This window comes from Oryctolagus cuniculus, chromosome 1 (genome assembly GCF_964237555.1).
Source record: "Oryctolagus cuniculus chromosome 1, mOryCun1.1, whole genome shotgun sequence".
Taxonomy (NCBI): domain Eukaryota; kingdom Metazoa; phylum Chordata; class Mammalia; order Lagomorpha; family Leporidae; genus Oryctolagus; species Oryctolagus cuniculus.
In genome coordinates, this window is record NC_091432.1 from 227,845,164 (window position 1) to 227,860,625 (window position 15,462).

General features: G+C 42.1%; 1 protein-coding gene across 12 annotated transcripts in view; it reads right to left on the reverse strand.

The window, feature by feature from the left end:
- The window catches only part of DENND1A (DENN domain containing 1A), a 558,482-nt gene that overhangs the window by 470,505 nt on the left and 72,515 nt on the right, over positions 1-15,462 (reverse strand). Inside the window, exon 1 of one of the 12 annotated variants that reach the window (XM_051855358.2) lies at positions 2,536-2,739. The exons of 10 other annotated variants lie outside the window; for them this stretch is intronic. In XM_051855358.2, coding sequence (XP_051711318.2) covers positions 2,536-2,571 — 36 coding nt within the window. In that variant the 5' untranslated portion in view covers positions 2,572-2,739. Of the gene's footprint in view, positions 1-2,535; positions 2,740-15,462 lie in introns of those variants that run through there. One more of the 12 variants, XM_070056546.1, reaches the window with a different exon arrangement.

Consider the following 15,462-nt stretch of genomic DNA (forward strand, 5'->3'; position numbering starts at 1 on the left):
AAGTTAAATGGACGAGGGTACATGCAAGCCACATTACTGATAAAATACATAGAATATGAGGGGAGTTTAAAAATTCATGGAAAAATGAAATAAAATGCTCAATTTATTTTGGTGCCAATAATTTTGAAACTCATGCATTTTATTCCATAATATACGTTTTCCAGGAAGTTTTGGAAGACCCTATGTAAATAAAGAACTAATCCCAATCAATAAACTGGCAAAGGATATAAACAGATATTTCTCTAAAAAAGACAAACAAATGAACATGAAAAGATGCTGAACATCATTAGCTACTAGAAAAATGCAAATCAAAATCACAATGACATACCACTTTACACACATACTAGGACAGATTTTTTATTTATTTATTTATTTATTTATTTATTTATTTATTTATTTATTTTGACAGGCAGAGTGGACAGTGAGAGAGAGAGACAGAGGGAAAGGTCTTCCTTTGCCATTGGTTCACCCTCTAATGGCCGTCGCGGCCCGCGCACCGCGCTGATCCCATGGCAGGAGCCAGGTACTTCTCCTGGTCTCCCATGGGGTGCAGGGCCCAAGCACTTGGGCCATCCTCTACTGCCTTCCCGGGCCACAGCAGAGAGCTGGCCTGGAAGAGGACAACCGGGACAGAATCCGGCGCCCCGACCAGGACTAGAACCCGGTGTGCCGGGGCTGCAACGCGGAGGATTAGCCTAGTGAGCCGCGGCGCCGGCAGGACAGATTTTTTTTTAATGGCAATAGCAAGCATTGACAATGATGTGGAGAAATAGAACACTCATACATGGTGGGGCGGGGGGGTGCGGCGGGCAGAATCTAAAATAGTACAGCTGTTATGGAAAACAGCTTGGAATTTCTCATAAAGCTAACAATAGAATTAGTATATGATCCAGAAGTTCCACTCCTAGGTATATACCCAAAGAAACTGAAAGCAGGAACTCCAAAGAGATTTCAGACAATGAATGGCATTGTTCATTGCAGCATTATTCATAATTGCCAAAACGTGGAAACAACTTCAGTGTCTACTGGGGCCGGCACTGTGGCATAGCAGGTGAAGCCGCCGCCTGCAGTGCCGGCATCCCATATGGGCACCAGTCCAAGTCCTAGCTGCTCCACTTCTGATCCAACTCTCTGCTTTGGCCTGGGAAAGCAATGGAGGACAGCCCAAGTCCTTGGGCTCCTGCACCCACATGGGAGGCCAAGAAGCAGCTCCTGGCTCCTGGCTTCAAATCAGCGCAGCTCCAGCTGTTGTGGCCAGCGGGGGAAGTGAACTATCGGATAGAAGACCTCTCTCTCTCTCTGCCTCTCCTTCTCTCTCTATGTAACTCTGACTCTCAAATAAATAAATCTTTTTTTTAAAAAAAAGTGTATACCAACAGATAAATGAATAAACAACATGCAGTTTATATAAAACATCTACAAATGGACAAAAAGGAACAAAGTTTTGATCAGTCTTACAACATGGATAAACCCTGAAAACATTAGGGTAAGTGGAATAAGTCAGCACAAAAGGACAAAGAGAGTACAATTCCACTTATACAAAGAACTTGGAATACCGAAAGACATTAAGTAAATTAGACACTACCAGGGACTGAAGGGGGGGGGGGAAGGGGAGTTATTGTTCAATGGTCAGAGTTTCTGATTTTGGGGTGATACAGGTTTGGTAATAGGCTGTAGTGATGGCTGCACAGTAGTATATTAATGCCACTGAAATATACACGTAAAAAGATTAAAATGGCAAGTTTTGTGGCATAAGTATGTGTGTGTGTGTGTATATATATATATCTCATTATAAATGAAATAAGCTAATGTTGATGCACCAAAACCATTGTTTCAATTGGAAAATTGTTTGATCTGTGAATTTTGTTTCAATGACACTGTTTAAAAATAATTAGAATGAAACATTAAATCAATGGTTTTAACAGCAATTAAAACACAGCTGAAGAGAGAATTAGTAAACTGGAGAAAAGACTTGAAGTTACTGAATTCAGCAGAGAGAAAAATTGAAAACACAGAAAGTAGGGTTAAAAATTGTAAAGGACAAATAGAAAGGCCTGATGTATGTCTAATCAAAGTTTCATAAGAAGAAAAAGGAGAAAATGGAGAGGGGAAGCAATAATTAGTGATATAAAAATAAATACCTATCCTCAGATTCAAACAATTGAATCCTAATCAAGACACGCAAGAAAATTCCACTGCTAGACATTTGCCTTCACTAATCTGTATAAAACAAATTATCTACATAAAAATAATAATGAAAAAGGAAGGGGACTTCTCCATACCAACAACAGAAATCAGAAGACAATAAAATGACATCTCCAATAGGCTTAACAAAAGTAACTGTCAATAAGAGGGGGTGCGGGGCTTTCCAAAACAAGTAAAATAAGGACACTTGTAAAAACTGAGGTATTTCCCATAAACAAAGGGATGCTATTTAAGCAAGAAAATTATCCCAGATGGAAAGCAACCTAAGATGCAAGAAGCCATGAAGAACAAAGAAAGTAGAAAATACATGGATACGGGGCCGGGGCTCACTTGGTTAATCCTCCGCCTGCAGCGCCGGCATCCCATATGGGTGCTGGGATCTAGTCCCAGTTGCTCCTCTTCCAGTCCAGCTCTCTGCTGTGGCCAGGGAGGGCAGTGGAGGATGGCCCAAGTGCTTGGGCCCCTGCACCCGCATGGGAGACCAGGAGGAAGCACCTGGCTCCTGGCTTCAGATCGGCGCAGTGCTGGCTGTAGCGGCCATTTGGATAGTGAACCAATGGAAGGAAGACCTTTTTCTCTGTCTCTCTCTCACTGTCTATAACTCTACCTGTCAAATAAAAAAGAAAAAATACATGGATAAATCTCAACAAACATTTGCTATATAAAAACCTAACAATGTCTTAAATAAGTTTTAAATAAAACACATAATAAAAGTATATTTGCATAAATTGTGAAAGAAGTGATTAAAGTTAAAACAATATGTCTTTTTATTGTTTAAGAGAGTAAGCTTTGCTACATTACACAAGCATGCTAAAATCTACCAGGACACTGTATACAGATGGTCCCCGATTTATGACAGTTCAACTTTACCATTCGCCAACTTTCTGATGCTCCAAAAGCAACGCACATTCAGTCGAAATGGTAGTGGGAATTCTGAGAAGCTACACTGAAGGAGCCCCATCTGAATCCAGGCCTGATTTAGTTCAGGAAATTGAGGGACCTAAGCTGATCAGATAATGGGATGAAACTTTGGGGGACCTTGGAAGAAGACACAGATGTTTCCAAAGCAACTCGGTACAAACTGTTGCTCCTGGTACCCTCTACTGAACTCCCACAGAACTTGGTGACCCACTCAGATACGTGCATCCCAGATATTTACACTGGCAGTTACCATCTGTTTCCCTCACAGGACTTAAACTCCTTACAAACAATGTGTTTTATTTCTATCCACAGTAGCCGTGATCCCCCAAATACCTGAATTTATGAATATAGGAAAAAAAAAAGTCCAGTCTGTCATGGACTCAGACCATTCCAATCCATGTAGCTAGAAAAAAACATGCTTCTAATGCACTCAGGAGACAGCCCTCAGTCACATATTTAAGACCACTAGGCAATTAAAAGCAAGAATCATCATCTCACTGGTCACACAAGTGTGTGGAATACTGAAAGACCTAATTCCCAAGAACATTCTGAAAACAACACTCAGAGGCATGGACAGGATAGACAGCACTCCGTCACTGGTTCACACCCTCCCAGATACCTGCAACATCATGGTTGGGACAGGGCTAAAGCCAGGAAGCAGGAATGCAAGCCATGTCTCCCACAGGGTAGCAGGAACCTAATTACTGAAGCTGCAGTCAAGATCCAGGGCCAGAGCCAGATCCAGGAATTGAACCGCCAGGTACTTGAACGCGGGCTGCAGGTATCTTAATCATCATGCTAATTGCCTGCTCCTAAGCCTGCATTTTAATAGTCAAAATAGCTTAAAAGCATCTACAGATCAGAGTGCAACTGGTTAAAAAAGTTAATAAGAAGCCTTCCAAAGATGATGTGTTTCATTAAATTTTGTTTTAAATAACTGGTGACTGGTTACCAACAGGGCAGGGGAGAGTGGACTCCCCTAATACAGTGCAAAAGAGCAGGAGGGAGAAAATGCTTCACTTAAAACTACATGTCTAGAAAAACCCCTCAAGTGAAGGACACTGAAATTAGGAGCTCTAGCTGGTTTCTGCTAACTCTCAGGTTTTAGGAAACAAAGCTCTTCCAAGAGTAACACAGTAACGCTCAATAACCACGCAGTATCACTCTAGGGCAGCACTTAGAGACATCCTTCTCTCTCCAGAAGCCAGCTTCTCCAAAAGGCGACTGGCTCCTCTCACTGAGCTGGAAAACCTCTCCGATGAAGCAGCGCCTCTTTCAGATGACTACGGCACACCTAAATGCAATCTTACACTTGTAAGATACTTTCCTGGAAAGAAAATACTTCCAGTATGTACCGTCTGCTTTAGAAAGTTACTCACGTTGTCTGTGAAAGAGAAACCAGGGTGAAACAAACACTGGGGAGCAATGACTGAGGCAGGTGAAGGTATTTCACGAGGTGTTTTCACCTGTGCGCATCATCTCACTGTGGGGCACCACACCCCGCACCTCCTGGCCAGCAAATGAACCTTCCTGGGCTCCACAGCACGCACTCACGGAAGCCCTCAGCCAGTGCTCCTGGCCAGAAACATGAGAGAACTCTTGGTGCCAAAGCACACAGTGTTGAATACTCTGCCTCAGATTTTTCAAAAAAGAAGCAAAATAAAAGCAAAAAACCATGAATCAATTGATAAGCAAATGGTTAACAGTCCAAGTCAAATTAGTCTCTCCTGTCCCTTGGTCAAGCACATTTGTGTCTTCATCTCATCAGCTATGTGGCTAGCACAGGACACTGACACAGCCTTCCGCACGCACAGTGGTGATAAACGCAGTGGATGGGGAAAAGAAGATAATGAGCCAATCCTTGATACACTCTAAATCTCTTTCTTACCTTGCTAGGAAAAACAAGGCTAAGCCCCTGGAGACGCCCTAGAAGTAAACATAACCATAGGTAAGACCCCATTCGGAAAAATACAATTATAACGTCCAGTTTTATGTAAATGGGACTATTTCAAAAGCCTCAGAAGCAACTGACAGTAACATGGCCTTGCTTATTTAGACACAATGAATTCCACTGAATGAGAAATTCTCTAACACAGAAATATTTTTAAGCATCTCTTCATTTAGCTACGTGTGTACTGAACAGGGTTATCCTTTGCAGGGGGGTTGTACGTGGGGTGGGGATTCAAGTAACATAGTTCCTGTCCTCAAGAATAATAGAAAAGAGAAAACACAGTTATAATGCAATTTGCCGGCTGCCGAGACCTGGACCACGTGACACTTCTCACCAAGCTGCAAAGGGTGGCAGACAGGGCAGCGGCCCAGGACACAGAAAGGAGAGGATTAAAGGCCTCTCAGGTCAGGAGTTTGGTGCAGTGGTTAAGATCTCATTTAGGATGCCCACATCCCACAAAGAGTGCTTGGATTCAAGTCTGGACTCCACTCCTGATTCTAGCTTCCTGCAGACGTGCACCCTGGGAGGCAGCAGGTGATTATTCAAATATTTGGGTCCCTACCTCCCATTTGGAGACCTGGATGGAGTTTCAGATTCCTGGCATAGGCCTAACCCAGCCCCAGCTGTTGCACAGAATTAGGAAGTGAACCGGTCTCTGTCTCTCTGCCTCTCAAATAAATAAAAAATTATTCCAAAAAAAAAAAAAAAAAAAAAAAAGGCTGGGGGGAGGGGCTTGCTGTGGCATAGTAAATTAATAAAATAAGCATTATCTGAATCTTAAAGGACAATAGAAGCGAACCAGGAAAATCAGACATAGGATGGTACAGCAAGAAGAAAGGACAGGTGCAAGGCAGGGAAGCAAAAGACTCAAGTACAGGAGCCAGAGTACCAGGTCAACAGGGAGTGGGAAGAGATGAAGGGGGGAGGTCGGCCAGGTCATGAGGGGCCTTTTATGCCATGCTAAGGATTCAAGTCTTCCCTTCCACGGATGGAAAGGCACTGGAGGCTTGCAGCAGAAGACTGGATTGATCCCATTTTCTTTACCCACACAGCACCTGCCAGCAAGACAGGAGATGGGCTGGAAAGAGAAAGATGCCAGCCAAGGAAGTGGCAGTGATACAAAGGAGGAGGAGGAAGGCCCGGAACCAAGGCAAAGGCGGTAGAGTTGGATGACAAGGGAGAAAAAGACAAGGAAGTGATTGGGAAACTTTACTTCCTTTTCTCTTCCTAACTGACCATTTAATCCCAAAGTCAAATTGCATGTCCACACTTGGTGAGAAGCAGCCACGTGATCTACATGGGAGAGCATGACCAGCCTGGCAAATCAGAATCCAAGCATGTGAGGAGGGTACCCACATAGGGTGTCCAGCATGGGTCGTCAGAACCTAAGAGTCACAAGGGGCCATGCAGGAGAGGGACCTATATGGCACGTCTAAGTGCAAGCAGGGACTAGTGGGCATCAAACAGCTGCCAGCATGAGGTGTCACAGTGAAAGCCGTTTGAGAGGACCGTCCATGGGAAAAAATGACCTGGTGTGGCTGAGGTGTCAGGGCAGGGTAAGGGGGCTATCCTTGCAGGGACCACCTGACACAGTATCAGATGCCAAACAGGACAAGGCGGGGAACAACATGGAAGGGGGTGGGAGCTGTGCACTGCATGTCAATAATCAAGGTGAAGAAGGCACCCACCCACACAAAAAGCCTGGTGTGGGTGCCAAACCCAAGCCACAAAAGGCAGGCACCCGTGTAGGAGAGGCAGAGTGGCAGGAGGGTAACAGATTGCTTGAGGGCTAAAAAGAGCATCTAAACTGAGAAGTCGTGGAAAAGGGGCAAGGACCTGATCAACTAAGTAAATGTGTCAGGAATAAGGGAAACCAGGCTTCTTGCTATTGAAGAAAGTTAGATATTGAAAGGGGAAAAACTAAAATGAATCAAGTGGTATTGATTGAACTTGTAAGTACTGGCGCAAACCTACCCTTTCCAACACACAAGAAGAGTGTATTGTGAAAAGGCTATACATGGATTCCAAACTTTCTGCACCAAAACAAACTTTTTTCAATTCCATTCTCTGCAAACTTTTTGAAGTTCTCTCACACAGTATATGTTGCTTAACAACAGGGATTCTCTGTGAAAAATCCATCATTAGATGATGTCATTATTATACAAACTTCACAAAAGTCTATTTACATAATCTAGATAGTACAGTCTACTGCACATGCAATGAACATAATCATATGTGGGAGCCGGCACTGTGGCGCAGTGGGTAAAGAGACCACCTGTGGTGCCAGCATCCCATATGGGCACTGGTTCTAGTCCCAGCTGCTCCTCTTCTGATCCAGCTCTCTGCTATAGCCTGGGAAAGCAGTAGAAGATGGCCCAAATGCTTGGGCCCCTGCACCTGCGTGGGAGACTCAGATGAAGCTCCTGGCTTCAGATCGGCCCAACTCCAGCCATTGCAGCCATTTGGGGAGTGAACCATCAATGGAGACCTCTCTCTCTCTGCTTCTCAAATAAAAAAAAAATCATAAAAGTTGCAGCCAACTGAGGAGTGAACCAGCAGATGGAAGATTTTCTCTCTCTCTCTCTCTCTCTCTCTCTCTGCCTCTGCCTCTGCCTCTCTGTAACTCTGCCTTTCAAATAAATAAGTCTTTTTAAAAAAAAAAAAATCACACTGGGAGAGTTTACACTCTTCGAAATTCCATAAACAATTCAAGATGACTTCCAAAACTACATATATATAAGAGAATGACAAATACACATATAAGCTGAGGGAGTAAGGACAATGGGAAATAAAAGGAAGAAAAATAGTGCCAGAGATGACAACAGCATACAAAAATAAGAGTATACCCACAAAGTCATACACACTTCTCAGTGTGTTTGCTAGAAGCAAACTATGGCTTTAAGATTCTTGACAGGGGCTGGCGTTGTGGTATAGGGGGTAAAAGCCACTGCCTGCAGTGCCGGCATCCCATACGGACACCGGTTCATGTCCTGGCTGCTCCTCTTTCAATCCAGCTCTCTGCTAGAAGCAGTAAAAGATGGCCCAAGTCCTTGGATCCCTGCACCCATGTGGGAGACCCAAAGGAGGCTCCTGGCTCCTGGTTTCAGACTGGCGCAGCTCCAGCCACTGCAGCTATTTGGGGAGTGAACCAGATGATGGAGGGTCTCTCTCTCTCTCTCTCCCTCTCTGTAACTCTGCCTTTCAAATAAATAAATAACTCTTAAACACACACACACACACACACAAATCTGTCTGTATCCATGAATGCTTTATCTTCATTTACAAGATCTAAATTAAGAATACTAACACTGGGGGGCTGGCGCCGTGACTCACTTGGTTAATCCTCTGCCTGCAGTGCCGGCATCCCATATGGGTGCCAGGTTCTAGTCCTGGTTGCTCCTCTTCCAGTCCAGCTCTCTGCTGTGGCCCAGGAAGGCAGTGGAGGATGGCCCGAGTGCTTGGGCCCTGCACCTAAGATGAAGCTGGATAGGTAGGAGCTAGATCTCCAAAGACCTTGTGCTAATGAGCTTGATTTCTAGCTTGGAGTGACTCCTTGCTCTCACCTGAATCTGCAACATTATGGTACCTCTGACCTCTGAATATCTGGGGGATACTGAGGCCAGAGTGTACCTAGAAGGAACAAATTTTAAACACATGTATACAAATGCACTATGGACAATCGGAAAACTAAAATGGAATCATCCCAGGGATGTTATTTCCACAATGGAGCTGCACAGTGTAGTTATTCTTATTAATCTACAGGGAGCCTACTTTAAAGTCATTAGTTCATTGTTTCTTTATAATCTGAATGATTCTCAGTAATTAAAGTTTTTATCAGTTACAGAATTCTCCATAGTGAGATGGAACAGCCGACTTCACATGCATTATGCTGTAAGCAAAAACTAACACTCATTAACAAGATTACCTGTTGTGATTAAATAAATACAAACTGTTTGCAAAGTTTGTAAATGAATACAACAGCATAAAACTTACCACTTAGCACAAATCTTATTTCCTTCACTCTTCTAGCCCATGTAGGAGACGGGCAACTCCTCATTTTTCACGGCTTCCCATTTCCCCAGTGCATTGCCTAATAATCACCTATACCTCACTTTCTGCAGCTTTAGCTTACTCCAGTTGTGTCTGCTAGTAACGCCAAAGTCTGTGGACCAGAACTGCAGGGCCTGAGAGCAAGCCCGTGCCCTCTGCTTCGCAGGGCTTCACGTCACACAGTATAGCTTCTAGTAACGCATCAGGCCATAAAAGTCATGCACACTGTGAAATCTCAAGACAGCTGTTTTGTGGAAAACACATTCATTACATTTACAAAAAAGCTCTTAGATCATTAGTAAAGACTGCAGTTTAATTTATGGAGCCGGGTAAGGGCTACAAGGTTCATCAGTGATAAAACTAGAAAAGGGGAGAAGTTTCATCTGGCCTCAGACTGCAAAGTTCATGTCTAATTTGACGGGAGAGAATCAGACCACAGACTCTAGCAAACTTGGAAGGGAAGCCTACAGGTAGTTGGAGCCTGATGTCTGTCCCCCCAACTTCCGGAATAGAAATCCCACGTGAGACCCTGACCAATACTCATTCAGCCTATTCTGCCACCTCAGTTTACTGAAGAAAAATTCTCCTTCGAATATTTGAGTTTCAATTTGGCCGTTAATTTCGGGCTGCAGTTAAAAGGCACTAGCTGTCAGTCAGATCTCTCACCCAGTTCCCTCCTGAAAAGAAAAACTGACAGATCACAGGAGCTTTCTTTTGTAAACCAATTCTGGAACTTTCATGCTTCTTATTTGTTAGGTTAAAGGTTAAATTGCTGACCTGTGCCCTCCTGCTCAGCGGCCTTCCCCTTTTTCTGTAAAGCTTTATTTTGGGGCTGTATTTACATGGATTAGTCCCTTTTCACGCTAAGAAGGAATCTGTTCACAGCCAAAGCCTTAGTTCTGGTTGTACAAAAAGCAGCCACAATTATTCACCACCAGACAATGACCATATTGTGGATTTACAAAAAACCCACCCCAGCCATGGAAAGATCTGTTCTTGCTGCACAAAACAATAGAAGAAAAATCTTATCAAGCATTCAAGAGAAAGCAAACAAAGCAAGCCCACTGTGAACTTGATGAAGATGTCAAGCTCCTTTAAAATATATATATATAAATCCACAAAGAGGGGTTTTCTTGTAAAGTCTTGGGAGTGAGACTTTTTCTACTCTGAGTTTCCCTTTCTGGTTAACACAGTCAGGAGCAGCAAGACAGTGACAGCCGAGACCAGCAAGTGCTGCCATTTTCTAAGCACACTTAAAGACACTTTTTAAAACGCACACCACAAAGAGGCTTTCCATTCCAAATATTCTGCTTGCAGACGGTTCTCAAGTTATAGTACCACACTACGCACCAGAGGCAAAACTCTCATCCCCACCTCTCAGCAATCAACATAGCCCTCCCCCAACCCTAACTTACTAACTCCTAATAAAAACGTTTTAAAAGGCAATTGGGTTTAACTAAGCCATGGCTCCAACAAGGTTTCTTCATTTTACCCAAGAAGTGTTAGACACATCCTGTTCCTATGAGGTGGGTCTGAACGATGGTTTGGTCACAGAATCAGTCACCAGGAACATGCTGTGTTTGTAAGACAAGGATTTCACAGCTGCTGCAGAAGCAAAATCCAGTCCTAGGTCCTGGGTCCAGCTGTCCAACAAGACAGGAGGGCAAATACAAAGCATTTCTCCCATCAACAAGTCTTTAGGTAGATAGATCCTGTTCTCTTTAGGCTAACGTGACCTAAATCCTCCCCAGCAGAAATGTTCCTCAAGCAAATTTAAAAAGCAAAACGTAATCAGTGATATATGCAGGCATTAACAGCAACTTAAGAATCCACAAAATGTAAGCTTTATTTTCAAGTCATAGTACTTTAATCCATCACAGAACAAAATATGCACTAATACAACAAGGTCACACTTTTTTTTTGATCTCAGAAAATGACTCAGTTTAAAATTTCTTACAGACTTCGGACTTAGAAAAGGCATTGTGTCTGAAACATGGTCATCTTCGGCACAGTCCTTCTCAGCCTTCTTCTTCCTCTCTACCCCCCCAACCCCAAACTCCAAGCCCCCCAAAAAGCAGAATATCAAAGATTTGGCCATCAAAGTCTACAAAATATTAGCCTGTCTTATTTTAAGAAAGGTTGAATTTATGTGCATAAGAGGAAACTGATTAATCAACTTATAAGCATTAGTATAAGGAAACTGATCAAACTATAAAACTCAAAATTGAGTAAAATGTTTGTGATCAACATGAATGTCTTACTTTTTGTCATTTCAACTATACACCAGTTCTAACTATGTCAAATGGGAACATTTCAAACTGAAAAGTGGGGTTGTGGTGGAGGTGACTGGACTCGATCTCTTTTTCAAACCTGCCATAACATTTCATCTTTTTACAGCATTTTTAGGGTGGAAACAAGTGCTGTGAAAATGACAGTTCTGGCCAATAGTCCTTCAGCAATAACTTCAAAAACCATTTCCGGGGATGATCAGGCCACAGCGTCCCCCGCAGTTTGCTTACTTTGAATTAGAAAATTTATGATCACCAAGAAAATTAGGATGGCACTACAAGGACCAGGACACAAAGTAGGAAGCACTTAAACTCCTCACCAGCTTCGAGAAGGAACGAGATTAGGGCACAAGCTACACTCAGGGTCGATTCAAATGTAAATGCCTTGCTTCCTCTCAAACAATGATAAACTCCCTCAGAGTTAATAGTTTCTCCCTAAGAGATCCATCTCTCTTTTCAGCTTAGAGGTATGTTTTGGAGAAAAGGAAGAAACACATGGTGGGGCTTAGAGCAAAACCTTTTAAATTCTTTGTCATAAAAGCTGCAGAGTAAACTACATTTCCTTTACTAATCCTGCGAACACTTGTTAAACTCGAGTGTGCTGACAACTTTGCCACTGCAATCACATTTTGGTTTCTAACAAGTTTAAAAAAAATACTCTGGTTGTACTAAACTGTATTACCATCTTCCTTAAACACCAAGCGAGAATTTATGCTACCTTCACAAACTGTTGAAAGAGGCACTCCCTAGGGAGAAATAACTTTTGGCACATTGCATAGCAAAGCTAAAGTTACAAAAGCAAGCTACAATCTCTCTTTCACCACACATATATTTTCATTCTCTTTCTCCCTCTTTTCCCCTTTCCCCCTTACTCAAACGTGCCATGCCCTCCATAGGAAGCTGCGTGTGGGCCAAGGAACTCTTAAAAGACCAAAACTTTCTAGCCTGGAAAACTTGTAAATTAAGTATGTAAGTTTTCTTTAAATAGGCAAATGTTCCATTGTCAGTAGAAATATATTAACAAAATTCCATGTTGCTTCATCCAAAAATAACAGAAAATCATTATCAAGAGTTTCAAAGACTCTACAGACCTCCAAGCTATGAAAAATAATATAACTGTCTCTCTGTGCCAAGAGGCTCAAAGAGCAGAAAACAATGATTTGATGTGACAGGAGAAGAAAGAATACTATCTGGGCACTGTTAATTATTGTAGAGTTACTATTTTATTTAATCTTCACAGCAACTCTAAAAGATAATCATCATCAAACTCATATTTGCAAATGAGAAAACTCAACAAAAGATGAGTAACCTCCCCAAGGTCAGCTCTGTTAGCAGCAGAGCCCCAGTTCAGGCCAAGTCCACGCCTCTTCCTAGGACACCCCCACTGCTTCTACTCAAGGACAGGCTGTGGAAACAGCCGCAGTGACTCAAATGCTCATGATGCCAGACCACCAGGCAGCTTCCAAGGGGTGGCAGAAAAAGTCTAAAATATAGAAAGCACAGGCTGCCGCTGGCGGCTTATTGTGCTCTGGGAAGGCTGATGGACACGCGCTAAAAGGAGAGGAAAAGGCATTCCTCCTCGGCTGGCGAAGGGAATGTGAGTGCGCCTGCCTGTAAACTTTTCATCCTAAGCACATCTGCTCATAGAAAAGACAGAATCTAGTATTTAAGAAAAATCACTAGAAAGAAAACTTCAACACAACTCCTGCCTCTAACATAAACACTCTTCTCCCTAGATCTACCCACAGATTTCCCCTTTAAAAAAAAAAAAAAAAAAAAAAAAGGAAAAAGACTTAGTAAACAGGGCAGCCATTCAACCCACTGGAAATGAGGGATACATCAACAATAAAACTCTTAACTCATTCACTCTTCCCACAAATATCTTCCAGAGGCCTACAACGTACCAGTCCCTGTCCTAGGTGCTGGGGACATATGAGTGGACCAAGTCAACTAAGATCTGTGCCCTTTAGAGTCTGACATTCTTTGAACACAAGTTCCCTCCAGCTGATCAGAATCCAGCTGATTAATAAAAGGAGAAATAAATATTCCTCTATGGCTTTGTAAATGCTTTTCCTTCTGCTGGAATGTGCCCTCCCTTCCCCACCACCTACCACATAGCAGGCTTGTAATAAATATTGCTCAATGAAGGACGATATCTAAAAAACAAAAATCTTTCAAAAACAAGAAAGGAAAACTGTATCAGCGGTCAGCTCGAAATATCCACTTTAAGTGGATCTAGACCTGAGCTTTGATCCTGCAGAAGGCCCAGAGAAGACCAAATAAAACCTGAGTCAACTCCATCTCCATTCAGCCGACACAAGAGAAATTAGGCCAGTTTGTTCCAGGGTCCACCCCAGGGATTAAGAACTGTTTGAAAAGCCTAAACGACTTGCTGAGGGGGCTGCTGGAGGCCAGAAACAAACTGGGGAAGCCTTCCCAGAGCCCCTGGACCTGAACTGCCTCGGGCCTGCTCCCAACGCCCTACCACCAAGTGCAGAGCAAGGAGGAGCCCATCTTAGGCACAGATAACATTTCCCCAGTTCAGACTCCTGATGAGCCTCAACTGAAGGATCAAAATCAACAAATCCAACTTGACTTTCAATGATCATTCAAACTGAGAATCACTCTAGACTTCTTATTTTTCTTATTTTCCTATTTAATCCTCACAATACTGAGATTATCATCACCACCTGCATTGCAGTTTAGGCAACTAAAACAGAGAAATTGGGTAATTCGCCCAAAATCACAGGGTGTATGTCTTAAGTGGGAGAGTCAAAATTTGAACCCAGAGGCTCTCATTCTAGAAACAATTTTCTCAACCAGATTTCACTGACTACATTTTGGGAGGCTTTGGAGGCAAATTTCTATTAATCAAAATATTTAGTAAAAATAAATAAATGAACAGGGAATAAAAGCTGACTTTCAAACTCATTGAGGGCCCTGATGAAAACACAGTATTTTCCATTTCAGGCTTTTGTAGAAAATCTTCCCCAAATACTTTTGTCTGTTTTCCTTTCATGGTAAGTACAACCCAACAAACGAATTGAAATTTCCTTTGATGTTCAAGAAGCCAATTCCATCATTCTGAGTCTCAGTGATCATTACTGCTGAGGACAAAAAACTGGGCTAAATATACACTATCGACCTTATTCCAGAAATGGGCTGTTTTAATAAATCTGATACTACCTTCTTTTCTTGGCATCTGACTCTTCTTACAAGTTTAAATAAAAACTCAAGAGAACTGAGGAATGATTGTTGGGTTCCTGTTAAAGTTTACCTGTAACATATCAGTGGAGGAAAAATATATATAGGTGGATCATTTTAAATTATTCCTGTGCCCAAAGTATGTTTCCCTGGAAACAACTTCTGAACTAATCCTGTATTTTTTGAAAAAGAAAACTGGTCAGATCAAGCAGTTTTCTTTTCATCAAGTTTTCATAAGTTTCACATAATTTCTATTATTCTAATATTTGAACCCTTTCAAAAAGAATTCAAGTTAACTATCAGAAAGAAGATTTACTCTCCTAATGACATCACAATTAAGGAAATTCTGCAGTTTGGGGTTTTACTGTTTTTTTTTTCTTTTTAAACTTAATGATGATGTTAAATTAAGTCACCAGAAGAATGACTAATTTGTACTAGTTCCTGTGCTAGGTATTTTAATATACATTATCTCTAATTTACAAAACAACCTGCCAAGGAGATGTAAGTTCCATTTAAACAAAGGGAAAACTAGAAGTCAGTTTAAATAACTCTCCTGAGGTCAAACAATTAGTGGGGAAAGAAATCTGAACCCAGGGCTGTCTGATTTCAAAGCCTGCAGACTTACAACTTTTTAAATACAAATTATCCACAAAGATACTTAATGGCATTGTTATAATCTAGACAGCAATTTATTTGCATCTTTTTCTCTTCAAATAAAGTTTCATGATAGCAAAAAATTCTAATGCCTAAGAACACATTAAAGGTTTGAAAAAAACAACAAAAAAACCCTGTCTTTAAATCTAGCAACTTATTAAAGTCCCCTGCCGGGCAAGGCAAGCTCAT